This window comes from Rhinatrema bivittatum, chromosome 7, assembly GCF_901001135.1.
Source record: "Rhinatrema bivittatum chromosome 7, aRhiBiv1.1, whole genome shotgun sequence".
NCBI classification, from domain to species: domain Eukaryota; kingdom Metazoa; phylum Chordata; class Amphibia; order Gymnophiona; family Rhinatrematidae; genus Rhinatrema; species Rhinatrema bivittatum.
Window position 1 is genome coordinate 210,199,296 of NC_042621.1, and position 19,995 is coordinate 210,219,290.

General features: G+C 42.5%; 1 protein-coding gene across 1 annotated transcript in view; it reads left to right on the forward strand.

The window, feature by feature from the left end:
- Positions 1–19,995, forward strand: part of PCDH15 (protocadherin related 15) — a 2,056,285-nt gene that overhangs the window by 1,680,334 nt on the left and 355,956 nt on the right. Inside the window, exon 26 of the mRNA XM_029609778.1 lies at positions 15,776–15,916. Within this exon, the coding sequence (XP_029465638.1) occupies positions 15,776–15,916 (141 nt within the window). The remainder of the gene's footprint in view (positions 1–15,775; positions 15,917–19,995) is intronic.

Consider the following 19,995-nt stretch of genomic DNA (forward strand, 5'->3'; position numbering starts at 1 on the left):
ATAGTGCCCTCCAGTATTTTGCTGTGAACTGAGGACCCCGATCTGACATTATGTGAAGCGGTAGTCCATGAGTGTGAAAGATGTGTTGTGTAAAGAGTTGGGCTAGTTCAGGAGCAGAAGGAAATTTAGGTAATGGAACAAAATGAGCCATTTAAGAAAACCTGTCCACTGTGACACATATGACTGTCTTCCCTTCGGAAGGAGGTAAGTCCACTATAAAGTCCGTAGACAAGTGGGTTCACGGCTCAACAGAAAGGAAGTGTCTGAAGCAGGCCACAAGGATGGCTTGGTAACGGTTTCTGTTTTGCACAAGTAGGAGAGGAGTTAACTTAGGCTTGAACATCCTGTTTTATGCGAGGCCACCAGTAGTAGCAAGTAAGCAATTCCAAAGTTCGTACCCTGCCACGATGTCCGGCTTTGAGGGAATCATGAGCCCAAGCGAGAACTTTCTTTCTCAGCCGAAGTGGAACTACTGTCTTGCTGGTAGGAGCTATTGCTGTGACTGCCAGCAAGACTCTTGCAGGATCCAAGATGTACTGAGTGGACTAGGTATATCTTCTGTCTCCGTAGTGTGGGAAAGAGCATCAGCATATACATTCTTTGATGCCGGTCTGTAACGTAATGAGAAGTGGAAACGACTGAAGAATAGAGACCAGCGAGCTTGTCTAGGATTCGGCATAAGAACTCCAAATTCTTGTGGTCTGTATACACCACTATGGTGTGCTGAGCCCGCTACAGCCATTGCTGCCACTCCTCGAAGGCTAATTTGATGGCCATGAGCTCTTTATCGCTGATTCCATATTTTTTTTTGGCAGCTGAAATCTCTGGGAGAAGTAGGAACAGGGGAGTAATTTGCCTTTGTTGGAGATTTGACTAAGCACTGCTCCTACTGCAAGATCCAATGTGTCCACCTCTACTATGAAAGGTTGCAGCAGGTCCGGATGATGTAGGCAAGTGTTCTGTAGAAAAGCTTCTTTTTAAGTCTTTAAAGGCTTGACATGCTGTCAAAGGCCAGTCCTTGGCATTAGCCCCCATTTTCATGAGGGCCGTGAGGGGTTCCACCTTCTGTGAACAGTAGGGTATAAATTGCCTGTAGAAATTGGTGAAGCCAAGGGATCTCTGGAGAGCCTTGACTCCCACAGGTTGGGGCCAGTCTTTAATAGCCGATACTTTGTCTGGGTCCATGTGAAAACCAGTTGATGACACAATATAACCGAAGAAGGGAAATGATTCTTGCTCAAACAAACATTTTTCCAATTTAGCGAACAAACGGTTGTCTCTTAGCCACTGAAGGACCTGTTTTACTTGTTGGCGATGTGTAGCAATGTCTTTGGAATAGATTAATATGTTGTCCAAATAGACAATGTCAGAAGAATGGAGCATATCTCGTAGTACCTCGTTCATCAGGTTTTGGAAAACCGCTGGGGCATTGTATAGCCTGAACAACATGACGAGATACTCGTAGTATCCATCATGAGTATTGAAAATGGTCTTCCATTTGTCTCCGGGATGAATTCTTATGAGGTTGTAGGCTCCACGGAGGTCGAGTTTAGTAAAGACCTTGGCTCCTTGTAACCTGTCCAAAATGTTCTGGAAAAAGAAGCAGAGGATATGCAGAGGATATCTGTCTCTGCATGTGATGGCATTGAGCCCTTGGTAGTCAATGCAAGATCTGAGAGAACCATCTTTTTTTGCAACAAAAAAGAAGCCCGCCCCTGCTGGAGAATTTGAGGTATGAATGAAGCCACTATCCAAGTTTTCTTTTATATATCTAGACATAGCTTGTGTCTCCGGAAGAGACAAGGGGTATACTCTACCCCGAGGTGGAGTTGACCCTGGCAGTAGATCAATGGTGCATTCGAATGGTCAATGTTCCAGCAGAAGCTCAGCCATATCTTTGGAAAATATGTCCTTGTATTCAGAATATTGCGATGGTAATGCGAGGGATGTAACCAACAAAGGTATATTGGATTGTGGTAGAGCAGGTAAACAGGAGGAGAAACATTGTGGACTCCATGCCGCTCTCTGCATAGTGTCCCAGTGGATGATAGGAGAGTGTTTTTGAAGCCAAGGTAACCCTAGCACAATAGGGTGCTTAGACCTCTCCAATACCAGAAACGAGATCTCTTCTGTATGAAGAATTCCAGTACATAAATTCACAGGTATTTTCATAGCGGACACACACCCTGGAAGTAATGATCCATAGATAGAAGAAATTTGTAGTGGTGGTTTGCGAGGAAGCACAGAGAGTTGCAGCTGTTGCACCAGGTCAGCAAGAATGAAGTTCCCTCCTGCTCTGGAATCCACAAAGGCGAGGGTGGAGAAGGTACCTCCAGGATATTCGATGGTAACAGGCACTATACTTTGAGGAGCAGGATTGATACAGCCTAGGGACAGCTCCCCGATGAACCCTAGGCCCTGGAGTTTTCTAGCCGCTCACCACACTGAGCCAGTAAATGGCCCTTGCCTCCACAATACAGGCAGAGACCTAGTGATCAGTGACACCTTCTCTCCTCAGGCATAAGAGGACTACGCCCCAGTTGCATTGGTTCATCACCCTGATTGAGGTGGGGCGAGGAAGAAGGCCGGGAGAAGGCCGGAGCCAATGTGACTGGCCTTCAGGCTCGTTCTACCTCTCGTGCCCATTGTTGGATCCTGTGATTAGTCCTTCCTGCCAGATCAATCAGGCTTTCAAGATTGTCAGGAATATCTCTTGCCGCAAGCTCATCTTTAATGCGAGAAGATAGCCCTTCTAGAAATATGCTGCATAGGCTGTCCTCGCGCCAACCCAGCTCGGTGGTCAAGGTCCAAAACTCAATGGCATAATCTGCCAGCGGTCGAGAGGCTTGTCATAATTACAAAAAGTTCTGCAGCTGCAGTGGACTGGTGAGCTGGTTCACCAAATACTTGTTTGAAGCTGTGTACGAATTGTTGAAGATTTCCCAGCAGAGGGTCATTACGCTCCCATAATGGGGAGGCCCAAGCCAGGGCCCCCGCATCCAGCAAGGATAATATGTAGGTGGTCTTTATCTGGTCAAAAGGAAACTGATTTGGCAGGAGAGCAAACCGGATGAAGCAATGATTGAAGAAACCCCAACACTGCTTAGTCTCCCCTGCATAGCATGGAGGAGCTGGTAGATGCATTGAAGCTGCTGGTCCGAGAACAGGAGCAGATGCCTGAGGTGGAGTTACCACGGGTGGAGAAAAGTCCAGGTGGTTCGCTAACCTTTCAATGCTAGCTGCCAACACATCCGAGCAGTGTTGCTGCTGTTGTAAACTTTGAGCGATACCGGGTATGGCCTGGAGGCCAGAAAGGTCCACCGGGTCCATGGCCTTGCAAACTGTTATGAAGTGGGCCGGCTAGGAGATGATGAGGGGCCGCTGAGGGGTGGCCCACAGTGGAGTCCATAGCTGGCAAGGCCAAGAGACCAACTGAAGCTTCACCACTGGAAGCCCGAGGTCCCCCCCCAGGTGGAGCCCTTGGTGCAGTTTCCTGGAGACAAAGAGTCCGAAGAGAAGTCCAGGTCGAGGCAGGCAGCAGAGAAGCACAATGAGGAAACAGACCTGTAGTCAGGGCAGGCAGTAGAACAGCAAAGACAAGTGACGAACCAAGGATCAGGACAGGCAGCAGACATGGAGAACTAGAAGCAAAGCCGAAGTCAAGAACCAGGAAGACAAGCCGAGAGGAAGCTGGGACTGGAGCAGGATCAGGAACAGCAGGATCAGGAACGCAGCAACTAGTGGCTCAGAAGAGTAAACCTCGTTGCAAGGCAAAGCATTAGAGATGTGAATCGTGTGCCAGATCGTCTTAACGATCAGATTCGGCTGGGGGGGGGGGGGGGCAGAATCTGATCGTTAAGATATGTGAATTGGAATCGTTTCCGATTCCAATTCACATCGCTAATTTTTTTTTGCACCGCTAAACCCCCCCCCACCCGACCCTTTAAATCGACCCCACCCTCCCAACCCCCCCAAAACCTTTTAAAATTTACCTGGTGGTCCAGGGGGGCCTCGGGGAGAGATCCAGGGGGGCCTCGGGGAGAGGAGATATCCAGGGGGGCCTCAGGGAGAGATTTCCTGTTCCCAGGCATCACCAGTTCTAAAAAAAAAATGACGCCGATGCCCCTTTGCCCTTACCATGTGACAGGGTATCCGTGCCATTGGCTGGCCCCTGTCACAGGGTAGGAGCACAGGATGGCCGGCGCCATCTTTAAAGATGGTGCTGGCCATCTTTACTCATTAGCCCCAACGCACAATAAAGCTCTGGAATTTGTTGCCAGAGGATGTTGCTAGTGCAGTTAGTGTAGCTGGGTTCAAAAAAGGTTTGGATAAGTTCTTGGAGGAGAAGTCCATTAATGGCTATTAATCAAGTTTACTTAGGGAACAGCCACTACTATTAATTGCATCAGTAGCATGGGATCTTCTTAGTGTTTGGTTAATTGCCAGGTTCTTGTGGCCTGGTTTGGCCTCTGTTGGAAACAGGATGCTGGGCTTGATGGACCCTTGGTCTGACCCAGCATGGCAATTTCTTATGTTCTTATGAAAATTTAGTTTCAAGATCGGCATCAAATGCATCAAGTCAGAACTGAACAGCCTTTAAGAGGGAATCTCTTCCATTGCCTAGGCAATGATTGGCTCTGATGCCAAAAAGGTCGTCAAATCTAGGATCTGTACAATCTTAGATCTGGCCTCAAGTTATTATAGAGAACGCCTCAGAGCATTCATTGCATTTCCCTTATGGGTCAGAGAGGTTAGGTTCTGAGCAGCAATACTGACCTGATCTCTCGTCAGATCCTTTTCTTTCACAAGCAAAGAGTAGTTCTCCAACAGAGACTTTCTACTTTTGCAATTTTGTTCAGGGAATGGCAAATGGCAAATTTAGGTTGAGTCCAGGGCACCCTTTTTGGCCTCTCAGTTGTCTTGATGCCTCAAAAGTGTTAAAGGTAGTACTCATCCACCCTGTTTACCAGGACGTTTGTAAAAGAATATGAAAACCCCCCCATACTTTGCTGCCTAGTTGGGAAAAAGGCAGACATGAAATACTGTATCCAGGCAACTGAGAGATTTGACTGGTCCCAATTGCCACACCAATCTGTAATGATCAGACCAACCTGAAACCGGCTAAAATGAATACCTTGGTGCTCCTAGATCATGAGCATCAGACCCTAGGCCATATTGGGAGAAGACAGCATCAGAATGCTATACTTCAGTCACATATAGCATAATATCAGATCTATCTAGTCCAATTTTTGTATACGGTCCCCATGATAACATGCAGGAAAGACAGATGTGTCTTGAGCATGAGGGATTCATAGGAAGGAATCGCTGTGGCTATTCTGATGGATCACCATGTGAACATCAGATTGTTTCATCTATCACAACCTCTGGTCTAAACTTCTCTTTCAGGAGGTACCAGACTCAGAAGTATTTCTCCCAGCAGAAGAAGCACTTACAGCTCTGGCAACATCAGAACTTTAGATATTTCCAAAGCAAAGGAGATGCTCTGAGGCCCACACTGCTACCCAGTTAAAACCAGGAACAGGTTCCTGACTGAATTCAGAGATTATAGCCAGCACTCCAATTCTGACAGAATTCTCTATAGATGGAAGCTTGTAGTTTGGTGTGACCTGTCAACCCATTGTAACTTCTGAAAGATATATCCTCCAGATAATATCAGAGGCCTACAGATTTTGCATATTGGAAGTAAATTAGAGTTGTGAGAGGGGGAACATAATAGCAACATCTCCATAGGTAGACACAAAATATATTGCTGCTGAGGTAGCATTCTGATACAAACTGGGATTCCATGTGTGGCTGATTAAAGTCATCTCTCAAGCAAGAGTAGATGTGTTCATACACAAAACCATCTGAGTGCTGGAGTTGCTTGGATTTGTCCTCAATTTTCCAAATTCAAATTCACCCTGCCACCTTAATTGGAATTCATAGAGGACCTGACAGATATAACTTGAACCATTGTTTTTCTCCCTGTTATCACAAACTTGGACTTAGTGTCTTCATTTTTATGAAGGGGTGAATAAACATATGGGCAAAGGTGAACCAGTAGATGAAGTGTATTTGGATTTTCAGAAGGTGTTTGACAAAGTCCCTCATGAGAGGCTTCTAAGAAAACTAAAATGTCATGGGATAGGAGGCGATATCCTTTCATTGACTACAAAACTGGTTAAAAGACAGGAAATAGAGAATAAGATTAAATGGTCTTTTTTCACAGTGGAAAAAGGTAAACAGTGGAATACCTCAGGGATCTGTACTAGGACCGTTGCTTTTTAATAAATTTGTAAATGATCTTTAAAGGGGCACAATGAGTAGGGATGTGAATCGTTTTTTGACGATTTAAAATATCGTCCGATATATTTTAAATCATCAAAAATCGTTAGAGGCGATATTTAATAGGAATTCCCCCGATTTATCGTCAAAAATCATAAATCGGGGGAAGGGGGAGGGGATGGGGGAGGGCGGGAAAACCGGCACACTAAAACAACCCTAAAACCCACCCCGACCTTTTAAAATAAATCCTCCACCCTCCCGAACCCCCCCAAAATGCCTTAAATTACCTGGCGTCCAGTGGGGGGGTCCCGGTATGATCTTTTACTCTCGGGCCTCCGGTGCATTGTAGAAATGGCGCCGGCGCTACCTTTGCCCTGTCATATGACAGGATAACCAGACTGGCAAATTATTAATATATCACAAACCAATTAACAACTAATATATATACTGTGATATCAATCCAATTTTATCAAACTTTATTGGTGAAAATTTTATAAAAGACAATCACAAATTATCCCAAAAAACCCCACATAATAGATATAACAATAAAATATGATCATACCCAATCATCCATCACATATCATCCACACTCATTTATTCAACCGCACATAAGATCTCATTTTCAAACTCCTAAACGTTCAAATGTTTCAACATATAAATACAAATCATCTTATAGCACATTGTGAAATGTAGATACAATAAATTTTGTAAGCAGAAAGAGTCTCATTGCATATAAATTTGTGCGTTACACAAACGCCAATCTTCTTAGTCTCCTTGTATTCTCTCTACATGTTTCGCCTTATCTCAGGCTTCTTCAGGAGAGCTTTTCCAAACAATCTCCCACTGCTCATGTATCCAACCACAGGGCTTTCTAAAAACATTTTAACACAATTTACAATATTTGAAATATTTAAATTAACATTTTTCACAAATCAATACTTTGTAAAATTGTTCAAATATTAGCATACCTGTACGTCCCAAAGAACTTGCCCAGACGCACAGTTTGAAACTTCCCCGACTCCAAATTCACATCATCTCAACCATTCAAAACCGTGGAACACTTATCTCAGATTTACTTAAATCAAAAAGTAAAACCAATTAGAAACAGTAAAAGTAAATGAACTTTTCTCAAGAGATCACCAGCATGACAAAACTCCTTACCTTTCTTATCTTAGGCGAACAAACGCCATTACCGCATCTTAAGCAAACGCTTCCATCGAGTGGATCAACGGAAGTAAACCTATCCCCTCCTACTTCCTTTTAAACCAAGCTCTACCAATCAGACAACCTTAACAACCCACTATCTCCACCCTTAAAGAACATTACCTCCAAACTAATCAAAGGTGCTTCCATTCCAAACAGTCTCAAACCCGCCAAATTCAAACCTATCAGCCGAAGGCATTCAATTAGACTCTACGGTTCTAATCGAGAAAGCTTTAAAAACATGTTGCCCAATCGATTTTATCATTCAACCCTTTTGGCCATAAAGTCTGTAAATTGAAAATCCATCGCTGTTCCTTTTGCAGTAGTATTTTATTTATATTACCACCCCGTCTAGCAGAAACCTTTTGTAATACAAAAAACCGGAGATCTTCCACCGCATGATTAAACTCCCGCCAATGTTTCACTAGGGGAGCTGTTTCCACAATGTTTCTAATTCTGCTGCAATGTTCTAGTATACGAAGCCTCACCATCCTTGATGTTTTTCCTACATACAAAAGCCCACATGGGCATTGCACAACGTACACTACCGAACTGGTTTGACATGTAGTAAGACTCTTTAAGAAAAACTTTTTCCCAGATACAGGATGTACAAAATCCTGTATTGTTAGACAAAGTTTGCATACACTACATTTAGTGCAAGGGGAGTGTCCACCTACTTGCTCATACATTTGTTCACTGTCACCCAAATCCGAATGGACTAAAATGTCCCTTAAATTCCTAGATCTCCTAAAAGAAAACATAGGGGGATCCTGCATCCCCACAAAGCCACTTACAAGGTGCCAATGATTTTTAACAACCTGTATAAGATCCCCTACCCGATTAGAGTAGGGTAAGACACACACTAAAGATGGTGTATGTCGTGGTGGCTTCGGATGAAGTAATAGCTCTCTATTAATATAGCGAGCTCTTTTATAAGCTTTCTTTACTATACTTGTAGGATAACCCCTTGCACTAAATCTTTCCTGCAAATCTTTAGCATGGATCTTAAAAGATGGTAAATCAGAACAGATCCTTCGTATCCTAAAAAATTGCCCTACAGGGATGTTTTCTCTGATATGTTTGGGATGATAACTGTTAAAATGTAACAATCCATTCCTATCAATCGATTTCCGATAAAGCTCAGTTACAAATTTGCCGTCTCTCTTTCCCACCTTCATATCCAGGAATGATACCCACTGATGTTGAATATCACAAGTAAATCTAAGATTCACATCTTGTTCATTCAAATATTGAAAAAAGTTTTGAAACTCACATTGCGTACCAGACCAGATAACCAGGATATCATCAATATAACGGCACCATGACCTCACATGCCTGTACCATAATGAGGGATAAACAAATTTCTCTTCAAATGCTGAAACGTACAGGCAAGCGAGGTCAGGCGCCATCGTTGCGCCCATTGCGGTTCCATGAACCTGCTGATAGAAATCATTTTGAAACATGTTTCAAAATGATTTCTATCAGCAGGTTCATGGAACCGCAATGGGCGCAACGATGGCGCCTGACCTCGCTTGCCTGTACGTTTCAGCATTTGAAGAGAAATTTGTTTACCCCTCATTATGGTACAGGCATGTGAGGTCATGGTGCCGTTATATTGATGATATCCTGGTTATCTGGTCTGGTACGCAATGTGAGTTTCAAAACTTTTTTCAATATTTGAATGAACAAGATGTGAATCTTAGATTTACTTGTGATATTCAACATCAGTGGGTATCATTCCTGGATATGAAGGTGGGAAAGAGAGATGGCAAATTTGTAACTGAGCTTTATCGGAAATCGATTGATATTTTTCATGTTTCAAAATGATTTCTATCAGCAGGTTCATGGAACCGCAATGGGCGCAATGATGGCGCCTGACCTCGCTTGCCTGTACGTTTCAGCATTTGAAGAGAAATTTGTTTATCCCTCATTATGGTACAGGCATGTGAGGTCATGGTGCCGTTATATTGATGATATCCTGGTTATCTGGTCTGGTACGCAATGTGAGTTTCAAAACTTTTTTCAATATTTGAATGAACAAGATGTGAATCTTAGATTTACTTGTGATATTCAACATCAGTGGGTATCATTCCTGGATATGAAGGTGGGAAAGAGAGACGGCAAATTTGTAACTGAGCTTTATCGGAAATCGATTGATAGGAATGGATTGTTACATTTTAACAGTTATCATCCCAAACATATCAGAGAAAACATCCCTGTAGGGCAATTTTTTAGGATACGAAGGATCTGTTCTGATTTACCATCTTTTAAGATCCATGCTAAAGATTTGCAGGAAAGATTTAGTGCAAGGGGTTATCCTACAAGTATAGTAAAGAAAGCTTATAAAAGAGCTCGCTATATTAATAGAGAGCTATTACTTCATCCGAAGCCACCACGACATACACCATCTTTAGTGTGTGTCTTACCCTACTCTAATCGGGTAGGGGATCTTATACAGGTTGTTAAAAATCATTGGCACCTTGTAAGTGGCTTTGTGGGGATGCAGGATCCCCCTATGTTTTCTTTTAGGAGATCTAGGAATGTAAGGGACATTTTAGTCCATTCGGATTTGGGTGACAGTGAACAAATGTATGAGCAAGTAGGTGGACACTCCCCTTGCACTAAATGTAGTGTATGCAAACTTTGTCTAACAATACAGGATTTTGTACATCCTGTATCTGGGAAAAAGTTTTTCTTAAAGAGTCTTACTACATGTCAAACCAGTTCGGTAGTGTACGTTGTGCAATGCCCATGTGGGCTTTTGTATGTAGGAAAAACATCAAGGATGGTGAGGCTTCGTATACTAGAACATTGCAGCAGAATTAGAAACATTGTGGAAACAGCTCCCCTAGTGAAACATTGGCGGGAGTTTAATCATGCGGTGGAAGATCTCCGGTTTTTTGTATTACAAAAGGTTTCTGCTAGACGGGGTGGTAATATAAATAAAATACTACTGCAAAAGGAGCAGCGATGGATTTTCAATTTACAGACTTTATGGCCAAAAGGGTTTGAATGATAAAATCGATTGGGCAACATGTTTTTAAAGCTTTCTCGATTAGAACCGTAGAGTCTAATTGAATGCCTTCGGCTGATAGGTTTGAATTTGGCGGGTTTGAGACTGTTTGGAATGGAAGCACCTTTGATTAGTTTGGAGGTAATGTTCTTTAAGGGTGGAGATAGTGGGTTGTTAAGGTTGTCTGATTGGTAGAGCTTGGTTTAAAAGGAAGTAGGAGGGGATAGGTTTACTTCCGTTGATCCACTCGATGGAAGCGTTTGCTTAAGATGCGGTAATGGCGTTTGTTCGCCTAAGATAAGAAAGGTAAGGAGTTTTGTCATGCTGGTGATCTCTTGAGAAAAGTTCATTTACTTTTACTGTTTCTAATTGGTTTTACTTTTTGATTTAAGTAAATCTGAGATAAGTGTTCCACGGTTTTGAATGGTTGAGATGATGTGAATTTGGAGTCGGGGAAGTGTCAAACTGTGCGTCTGGGCAAGTTCTTTGGGACGTACAGGTATGCTAATATTTGAACAATTTTACAAAGTATTGATTTGTGAAAAATGTTAATTTAAATATTTCAAATATTGTAAATTGTGTTAAAATGTTTTTAGAAAGCCCTGTGGTTGGATACATGAGCAGTGGGAGATTGTTTGGAAAAGCTCTCCTGAAGAAGCCTGAGATAAGGCGAAACATGTAGAGAGAATACAAGGAGACTAAGAAGATTGGCGTTTGTGTAACGCACAAATTTATATGCAATGAGACTCTTTCTGCTTACAAAATTTATTGTATCTACATTTCACAATGTGCTATAAGATGATTTGTATTTATATGTTGAAACATTTGAACGTTTAGGAGTTTGAAAATGAGATCTTATGTGCGGTTGAATAAATGAGTGTGGATGATATGTGATGGATGATTGGGTATGATCATATTTTATTGTTATATCTATTATGTGGGGTTTTTTGGGATAATTTGTGATTGTCTTTTATAAAATTTTCACCAATAAAGTTTGATAAAATTGGATTGATATCACAATATATATATTAGCTGTCATATGACAGGGCAAAGGTAGCGTATGGCCGGCGCCATTTTGTACGGCATTTTGTATGCCATTTTGTACGCCATTTTGTACGGCATTTTGTACACCGTATGGCCGGCGCCATTTTGTACAGCAAAACGATTCGAGTGCAGGAGGTCGTTCCCGGACCCCCGCTGGACTTTTGGCAAGTCTTGTGGGGGTCAGGAGGCCCCCCCCAAGCTGGCCAAAAGTCCCTGGGGGTCCAGCGGGGGTCCGGGAATGATCTCCTACGCTCCTGACGTCGGGGGACAAAAAAGAAAATGGCGCCGGCGCCATTTCTACAATGCACCGGAGGCCCGAGAGTAAAAGATCACACCGGGACCCCCCCTCTGGACCCCAGGTAATTTAAGGCATTTTGGGGGGGGGGTTCGGGAGGGTGGGGGATTTATTTTAAAGGGTCGGGGTGGGTTTTAGGGATGTTTTAGTGTGCCGGTTTTCCCGCCCTCCCCCAATTTATGATTTACATGATATTTAAAAAAACAAAACCGTGACGATCCGATTCCCTCCCCCCCCAGCCGAAATCGATCGTTAAGACGATCGATCACACGATTCACATCTCTAACAATGAGTGATGTGCTTACATTTGTGGATAAAACAAAATAATGCAGAACAGTTAAATCTCAAATGGATTGTGATACATTGCAAGAGGATCTTGTGAAACTGGAAGATTGGATGTCCAAATGGCAGATGAAATGAAATATGGATAAGTACAAGGTGATGCATTTAGGGAAAAATAACCATCGCTGTGGTTACACGATGTTAGGTTTTATCTTAGGAGTTACCACCAGGAAAGAGAGCTAGGTGTCATAGTGGATAATACATTGAAATCGTCAGCTCAGTGTGCTGTGTTGATAAAAAAAAAAAGCAAACAGAATGTAAGGAATTATTAGGAAGGGAATGGTAAATACAATGTGGATGTCATAATGCTTCTGTATCACTCCATATGAGACCACACCATAAATACTAGTGCAGTTCTGGTTGCTGCAACTCAAAAAAGATATAGTTCACTGGAGAAAGTATAAAGAAGGGTGACCAAAATGAAAAAGGGGATAGAATGGCTCCCCTATCAGGAAAGACTAAAGAGGTTAGGGCTGTTCAGCTTGGAGGTGAAAGAGGCTATTTTAGCCAAAAAAAACTTCCTTCAAAAATTGGAAGAAGGATCCATATGAATGAAAATAGGATAAAACATAAGCATTGTCAAGTTAAGTGTAAAACATTGATCAGACAGGCAAAGAGAAAATTTGAAATGAAGTTGGCCATAGAGGCAAAAACTCATAATAAAAACTTTTAAAAATATATCCAAAGCAAGAAACCTGTGAGGGAGTCGGTTAGACCATTAGATGACTGAGGGGTTAAAGGGGCTCTTAGGGAAGATAAGGCCATTGCAGAAAGACTAAATTAATTCTTTGCCTCCGTGTTTACTAATGAGAATTTTGGGGAGATACCAGTTCCAGAGATGGTTTTCAGGGTTGATGAGTCAGACGAACTGAACAAAATCACTGTGAACCTGGAAGATGTAGTAGGCCAGATTGGCAAATTAAAGAGTAGCAAATCACCTGGACTGGATGGTATGCATCCTAGGATATTGAAGGAACTAAAAAATGAAATTTCTGATCTATTAGATAACATTTGTAACCTATCATTACAATCATCCATTGTACCTGAAGACTGGAAGGTGGCCAATGTAACCCCAATATTTAAAAAAGGCTCCAGGGGCAATCTGGGTAACTATAGACCAGTGAGCCTGACTTCAGTTCCAGGAAAAATAGTGGAAACTATTCTCAAGATCAAAATCATAGAGCATATAGAAAGACATGATTTAATGGAACACAGTCAACATGGATTTACTCAAGGGAAGTCTTGCCTAACAAATCTGCTTCATTTTTTGAAGGGGTTAATAAACATATGGATAAAGGTGAACCGGTAGATGTGTATTTGGATTTTCAGAAGGTGTTTGACAAAGTCCCTCATGAGAGGCTTCTACGAAAACTAAAAAGTCATGGGATAGGAGGCGATATCCTTTTGTGGATTACAATCTGGTTAAAAGACAGGAAACAGAGAGTAGGATTAAATGGTCAATTTTCTCATTGGAAAAGGGTAAACAGTGGAGTGCCTCAGGGATCTGTACTTGGACCGGAGCTTTTCAATATATATATAAATGATCTGGAAAGGAATACGACAAGTGAGGTTATCAAATTTGTGGATGATACAAAATTATTCAGAGTAGTTAAATCACAAGTAGACTATGTTACATTACAGGAGGACCTTGCAAGACTGGAAGATTGGGCATCCAAATCGCAGATGAAATTTAATGTGGACAAGTGCAAGGTGTTGCATATAGGGAAAAATAACCCTTGCTGTAGTTATACGATGTTAGGTTCCATATTAGGAGCTACCACCCAGGAAAAAGATCTAGGCATCATAGTGGATAATAGTTTAAAAACGTCGGCTCAGTAAACAGAATGTTAGGAATTATTAGAAAGGGAATGGTTAATAAAATGGAAAATGTCATAATGCCTCTATATCGCTCCATGGTGAGACCGCACCTTGAATACTGTGTACAATTCTGGTCACCCCATCTCTAAAAAGATATAGTTGTGATGGAGAAGGTACAGAGAAGGGCAACCAAAATGATAAAGGGGATGGAACAGCTCCCCTATGAGGAAACGCTGAAGAGGTTAGGGCCATTCAGCTTGGAGAAGAGACGGCCAAGGGGGGATATGATAGAGGTCTTTAAGATCATGAGAGGTCTTGAATGAGTAGAAGTGACTTGGTTATTTACACTTTAGAATAATAGAAGGACTAGGGGGCATTCCATGAAGTTAGCAAGTAGCACATTTAAGAATAATTGGAGAAAATTCTTTTTCACTCAACGCACAATAAAGCTCTGGAATTTGTTGCCAGAGGATCTGGTTAGTGCAGTTAGTGTAGCTGGGTTCAAAAAAGGTTTGGATACGTTCTTGGAGGAGAAGTCCATTAACGGCTATTAATCAAGTTTACTTAGGGAATAGCCACTGCTGTGAATTGCATCAGTGGCATGGGATCCTCTTAGTGTTTGGGTAATTGCCAGGTTTTTGTGGCCTGGTTTGGCCTCTGTTGGAGACAGGATGCTGGGCTTGATGGACCCTTGGCCTGACCCAGCATGGCAATTTATTATGTTCTTATTTCTTATGAGATGAATTGGCTGAAGGGGGGGGAGGGGGGATATGATAGAGGTCTATAAAATCATGAAAGGGCTTGAACGTGTAAATGTGAATCAGTTATTTACTCTTTCGGATAATACAAGGACTAGGGGGCACTCTAGGAAGTTAGGAAATAGCTCATTTAAAACAAATCGGAGAAAATTCCTTTTCACTGAACACATAATTAAGCTCTGGAATTCATTGCCAGAGGATGTGTTTACAGCAGTTAGTGTAGCTGGGTTTAAAAATTTTTTGGATAAGTTTCTAGAGGAGAAGTCCATAAACTACTATTAATCCATAAGGATTAGTAGCTTCAGATCTATTTACTTAATTTTGGGGTACTTGCCAGGTACTTGTGACTTGATTGGCCACTGTTGGACACAGGATACTGGACCTAATGGATCCTTGGTCCGACCCAGTAAGACATATTTTATTTATTTATTTAGTACAAAGAGTAACAAGGGGTTGCAATGTGTGGGAACTATCATGAATGCAAAGAGACCTCTATGAATCTCCAGAAAAGCTCTGAAAAACATGCCCTTGTCAAAGCAGTCAGGATAATGTCACTCCTATGTGAGACTGCTGAACTGCTGCCTTCACAAAACAGCTGTAACAGGTAAGCAACTTTACCTTAGCTTCATAACAATCCCATACTAATGCACTATTTTTGCTGGCACCATGTGTCTGAAAATCAAAATTGTGTGCAGGCTTAAAAGCTCATGTGAATTTTACAGTTAGATATTCTATTGAAAATCTACCCCATATGTACAACTAGCTGAATGATCAAATCAACGTTTATTTATTATTGTTAGTCTAATCAGACTGAAATGTAAATAGATCCATATTTTTATATATTCAGATATGTCCATTTATCCTAGTGTTTTAAAAATAATTATTCTTATCTGATACATCTTCTCATAAATAATCTTTAATGTTTGACATTCTGAGGGTGAAAAAATGTTGTAAAAGCTGCATTAAGAAAGAAAAAATAAATGAAAATAATTAAAAATAAATCCCCCCACATTTCAGGTATGTTCAGCATTGATAACACTACAGGTGCTATCTTCACTGTAAAACTGTTGGACTATGAAGCAACAAAACATTATGAACTTCGCATTCAAGCAGACTCCATGCAAGTGGTTCGATTCAATCTGCGTGCTGCTTCTAAAAGTAAGGTATATTTTATGGCTGTGCTAAACTATATTGTTTGTTAATTTTTTATCATTTTAGAGGATCATATTCAGTTGGTAACAGCCAAATAAAGTTAACTGGACAGCTTTGAATATCAGGGCTGCCCAAACAAAGTGAATCCACACCCCTGGACACCCTAAAGTAAACACTGCCTATTTTTGACTGGATAAATGTTTTCCTGGCAACAGTTTGCCAGAACAAAATTTGGCTGGTGAGCTGGGGGTAAATTTAAAATGTTGGGGTTTGTCCAGCTAACTCCTTTGGATTATTGACCTCTTTGTAGCTAGAAAAAAATTAATGCACTTTGAAGGTACAATTTTCTCCAAAAGATTAATTTGCTTTGTATCAGTTAACAGCCTGTGATTTTTTTTTTTGAAGGGTCAGTATAATCTACTTTTAACTGACCAGCATGGTCTGTTTGAATCCAAGCTATAAGTATTGACTCTAAACAGCATTTTCTTTTTCTTACTATTGTGTACATCTTAGGGATGTGCAGAGGGACGCCATACATTGCATTCGGGATTCGGATTCGTCGGGGGCAGATGTGTTGCATTCGGCCATATGTTGCCCCGATACGTTAATACGTCAATTTCTATTCATTCTCCCGCTAAAATTAAATTAACTACAACCCCCCCCAACCCTTTTGACCCCCCCCCCCAAGACTTACCAAAACTCCCTGGTGGTCCAGCAAGGGTTCCAGGAGCCATCCCCTGCACTCACACCCTCGGTCTTGGTTTCAAAATGGCACCAGTAGCCTTTCACCTACTATGTCACAGGGGCTACCGGTGCCATTTGTCAGCCCCTGTCACATGGCCATTGGTGCCATCTTGTGCTCCTATCCTGTGACATAGTGAGGGCAAAGGCGATCGGTGCCATTTTGAGTACTGGCATCCGATGGCCGGAGTGCAGGAGGTCACTCCCGGACCCCTGCTGGACTTTTGGCAAGTCTTGTGGGGGTCGGGAGGGTCCCCCAAGACTTGCCAAAAGTCCCTGGTGGTGCAGCGGGGGTCCAGGAGCGACCTCCTGCACTCGGACCGTCGGCTGCCAGTAATCAAAATGGCACCGATTGCCTTTGCCCATACTATGTCACATGGGCTACCGGTGCCATTGGTCATCCCCTGTCACATGTTAGGAACACAACATGCTGCCGATGGCCATGTGACAGGGGCTGACCAATGGCACCGGTAGCCCCTGTGACATAGTAGGTCAAAAGTTATTGGCACCATTTTGAAACCGGGACCGAGGGTGTGAGTGCATGGGATGGCTCCTGGACCCCCGCTGGACCACCAGGGAGTTTTGGTAATTCTCGAGGGGGTCAAGAGGGTGGGGGGGTTGTTTAAATTGGTTTCTTTAGGCTGCCAAATAATTCGGCAAAGATTTGTGTATTCGTGGGGAATTGCGATACGTTTCGCTTCCCCACAAATACAACAAATATGGCCACATCCATTGTGGATTGCCAATACGTAGGGACCGAATGCACACCCCTAGTACATCTACCAAAGTCATATCTCTTTCTATAGACAAGCATATTCCATCCCTCTTGAGATGGCCTCAGCAAAATCCTATACTGTGCAGTACATACAAATTTATCACATGTATATTCATTGTGGATACCCTAAAAAACTGGTTGACTGTGGGGTTATTAGGCCAGGTTTGGGAATCACAGATCTGAAACCTACAGCAATTGTGATGAGAGGCAGACCATGCAATACCTTTTAGTCTGGACATTGCTTGAGGTTGGCCTGTGCACAGGAAAAGATTTTGCTGAGGCCATCTCAAGAATGATGGAATATGCTTGTCTATGGAAAGAAATCTGACTTTGGTAGATGTACACAATAGTAAGAAAAAGAAAATGCTGTTTAGAGTCAAGACTTATTGCATGGATTCAAACAGACCATGCTGGGCAGCTAAAAGTAGATTATACTGACCCTTCAAAAAAAAAAAGTCACAGGCTGTTAATTGATACAAGTAAATTATTCTTTTGGAGAAATTGTACCAGAAAACTTATCTTGCTGCAGGACCATAGACTAGGTTTGGGAACCACTGCATTCGATCTTAGAGGTGTAAGGCTAGAAAATTACAAATTGACATTCATCATGTTTTCCTTTTATCACAGGACATCCACAAATATTACAGTCTCTTACAATAACTCTCATTGTATTCAATCTGCTGTCTGAGAACTTATCATATATTTACTGTATAGTACCATTGTGAAGTAGTCAATAAATGAACCATAATTCAATATATTTGCAGAAACTTATATAATATGCTTGTTTCCTGTTTAAAGGCACATGCTACAAAATGTATAATGAAACATTAATTAAAAAAAATAAGACCTTGATGGAGTGGAGGCAAGATGGTGACAGTACAGTCTGATCAGAACATCTGAATTTGGTCTTTACCTTATCATGGTTAAATAGAAAAACAAGTTGTAGGATTTCTCCTCTGAGCCATTGGCTGCTGAAGTTTCTGCTTCTGGCATGACTGATGCCTTTATGGTAAAACAGGTTGCATTGACAACCTCAGGGATGGCTTTATTGGAGGGAGCAATGACAGGAGAGAGCCTGTTACTTTCCACCGAGGAGAGGACTGTTCTGGTAGCTCAATAAATAGAGGGGAATTTGACCATCTGATGCTGCCCCCCATTGATGACTTCCTTGGGACTGCAGCAGCAGAGGGAGAGAAAGAAATGAAATGGTCCCCTGTATGCCAGGAACCCAAAGCAGTGTGCCACAGCTTGCTTCACTGGGGACAGAAAGTAGATACAAGGTCTAGGCAGGGGTGTACCTTAGAGAGGTCAGGAGGTCCAGAGCCTCTGTGTTCTGCCTGTAGCAGTCACGGGTTGAGCCTTTGGGTACAGGCAGCTGCCAGGACTTTCCATGTGGAAGCAGGAACCAGGAAGGACCATGAGACACCATGAGCAGTCTTTGGCTTAACTCTGGCTATCCTTTTAAAGTCTTTATTAATTACAATCAGAAATAAACAAAACACAAGTCTTCCTATCTTAGTAGTGCTGAAAACAGAAATGCAAAATTGTAGGGATGTGCAGACAAAATGTTTTTGTTGATAAGTTGATAAGTTGAAGTTGAGGGTCGATTTCGTTCAATATGGACATATGGAGAATTCCATAAGTTGAGGGTCTATCCATACGTTCACCGGTTCCCTAAATAAAAATTTAAACCCCTCACCCTCCTTAATCCCACCCCAAGACTTACCAAAACTCCCTGGTGGTCCAGCGGGGAGTTAGGAAGCCATCCCTGCACTCGTCTGCGATTTCCTCATGGCGCCGATAGCCTGTGTCACATGGGCTGCCGTGCCATTGGTCAGCCCCTGTCACATGGTCACCGGCGCCATCTTGTACTCCTACCACGTGACAGGTAGGTCATGTGGCAGGAGGTCGCTCCGGGACCCCCATTGGACCCAACCGGAACTTTTGGCCAGCTTGGGGGGGCCTCCTGACCCCCCCAAGCTGGCCAAAAATTCCGGTTGGGTCCAACCGGGGTCCGGGAGCGGAGGCGCGGTGAATCACATGACGTCCGCGTCACTCCGACGTGACGCCGACGTCACGTGCTCCTCGCAAAGGAATACAGGGATGGCTTCCTGACTCCCCGCTGGACCACTAAGGAGTTTTGGTAAGTCTTGGGGGGGGTCAGGAGGGTGGGGGGTTTAAGTGTTTATTTAGGTTCAACGTATTCAACATAGCTATGTTGAATACGTTGGAACTCGCGATGCGTTTCTGCTCAAACCTTTTTTTTCTCTTTTAAAAATATAATTTGCGTTTTACATATGCGTTCAAAACGAATGCACACCCCTACAAAATTGTACTCACATAAGTTGTTTAGCAAAGTCCCTGCTTCCTTGTAGTGTTGCTTGGGACATCTCTTTCCCTCTGGGCCCTAGCATTTTATCCCTCTTCCCAGGGGAAATGCCCTGCAACCAGGATTCTCTTGTGGCTATCTTAAGTGGACCAGGCTAAATGCCTGTTCCTGGATTTTTAAGGAGAGTCTAGCGTACATTGCTTTAAAAACCAGGACTGTAACAGAAAGCAGGAGTGTAGC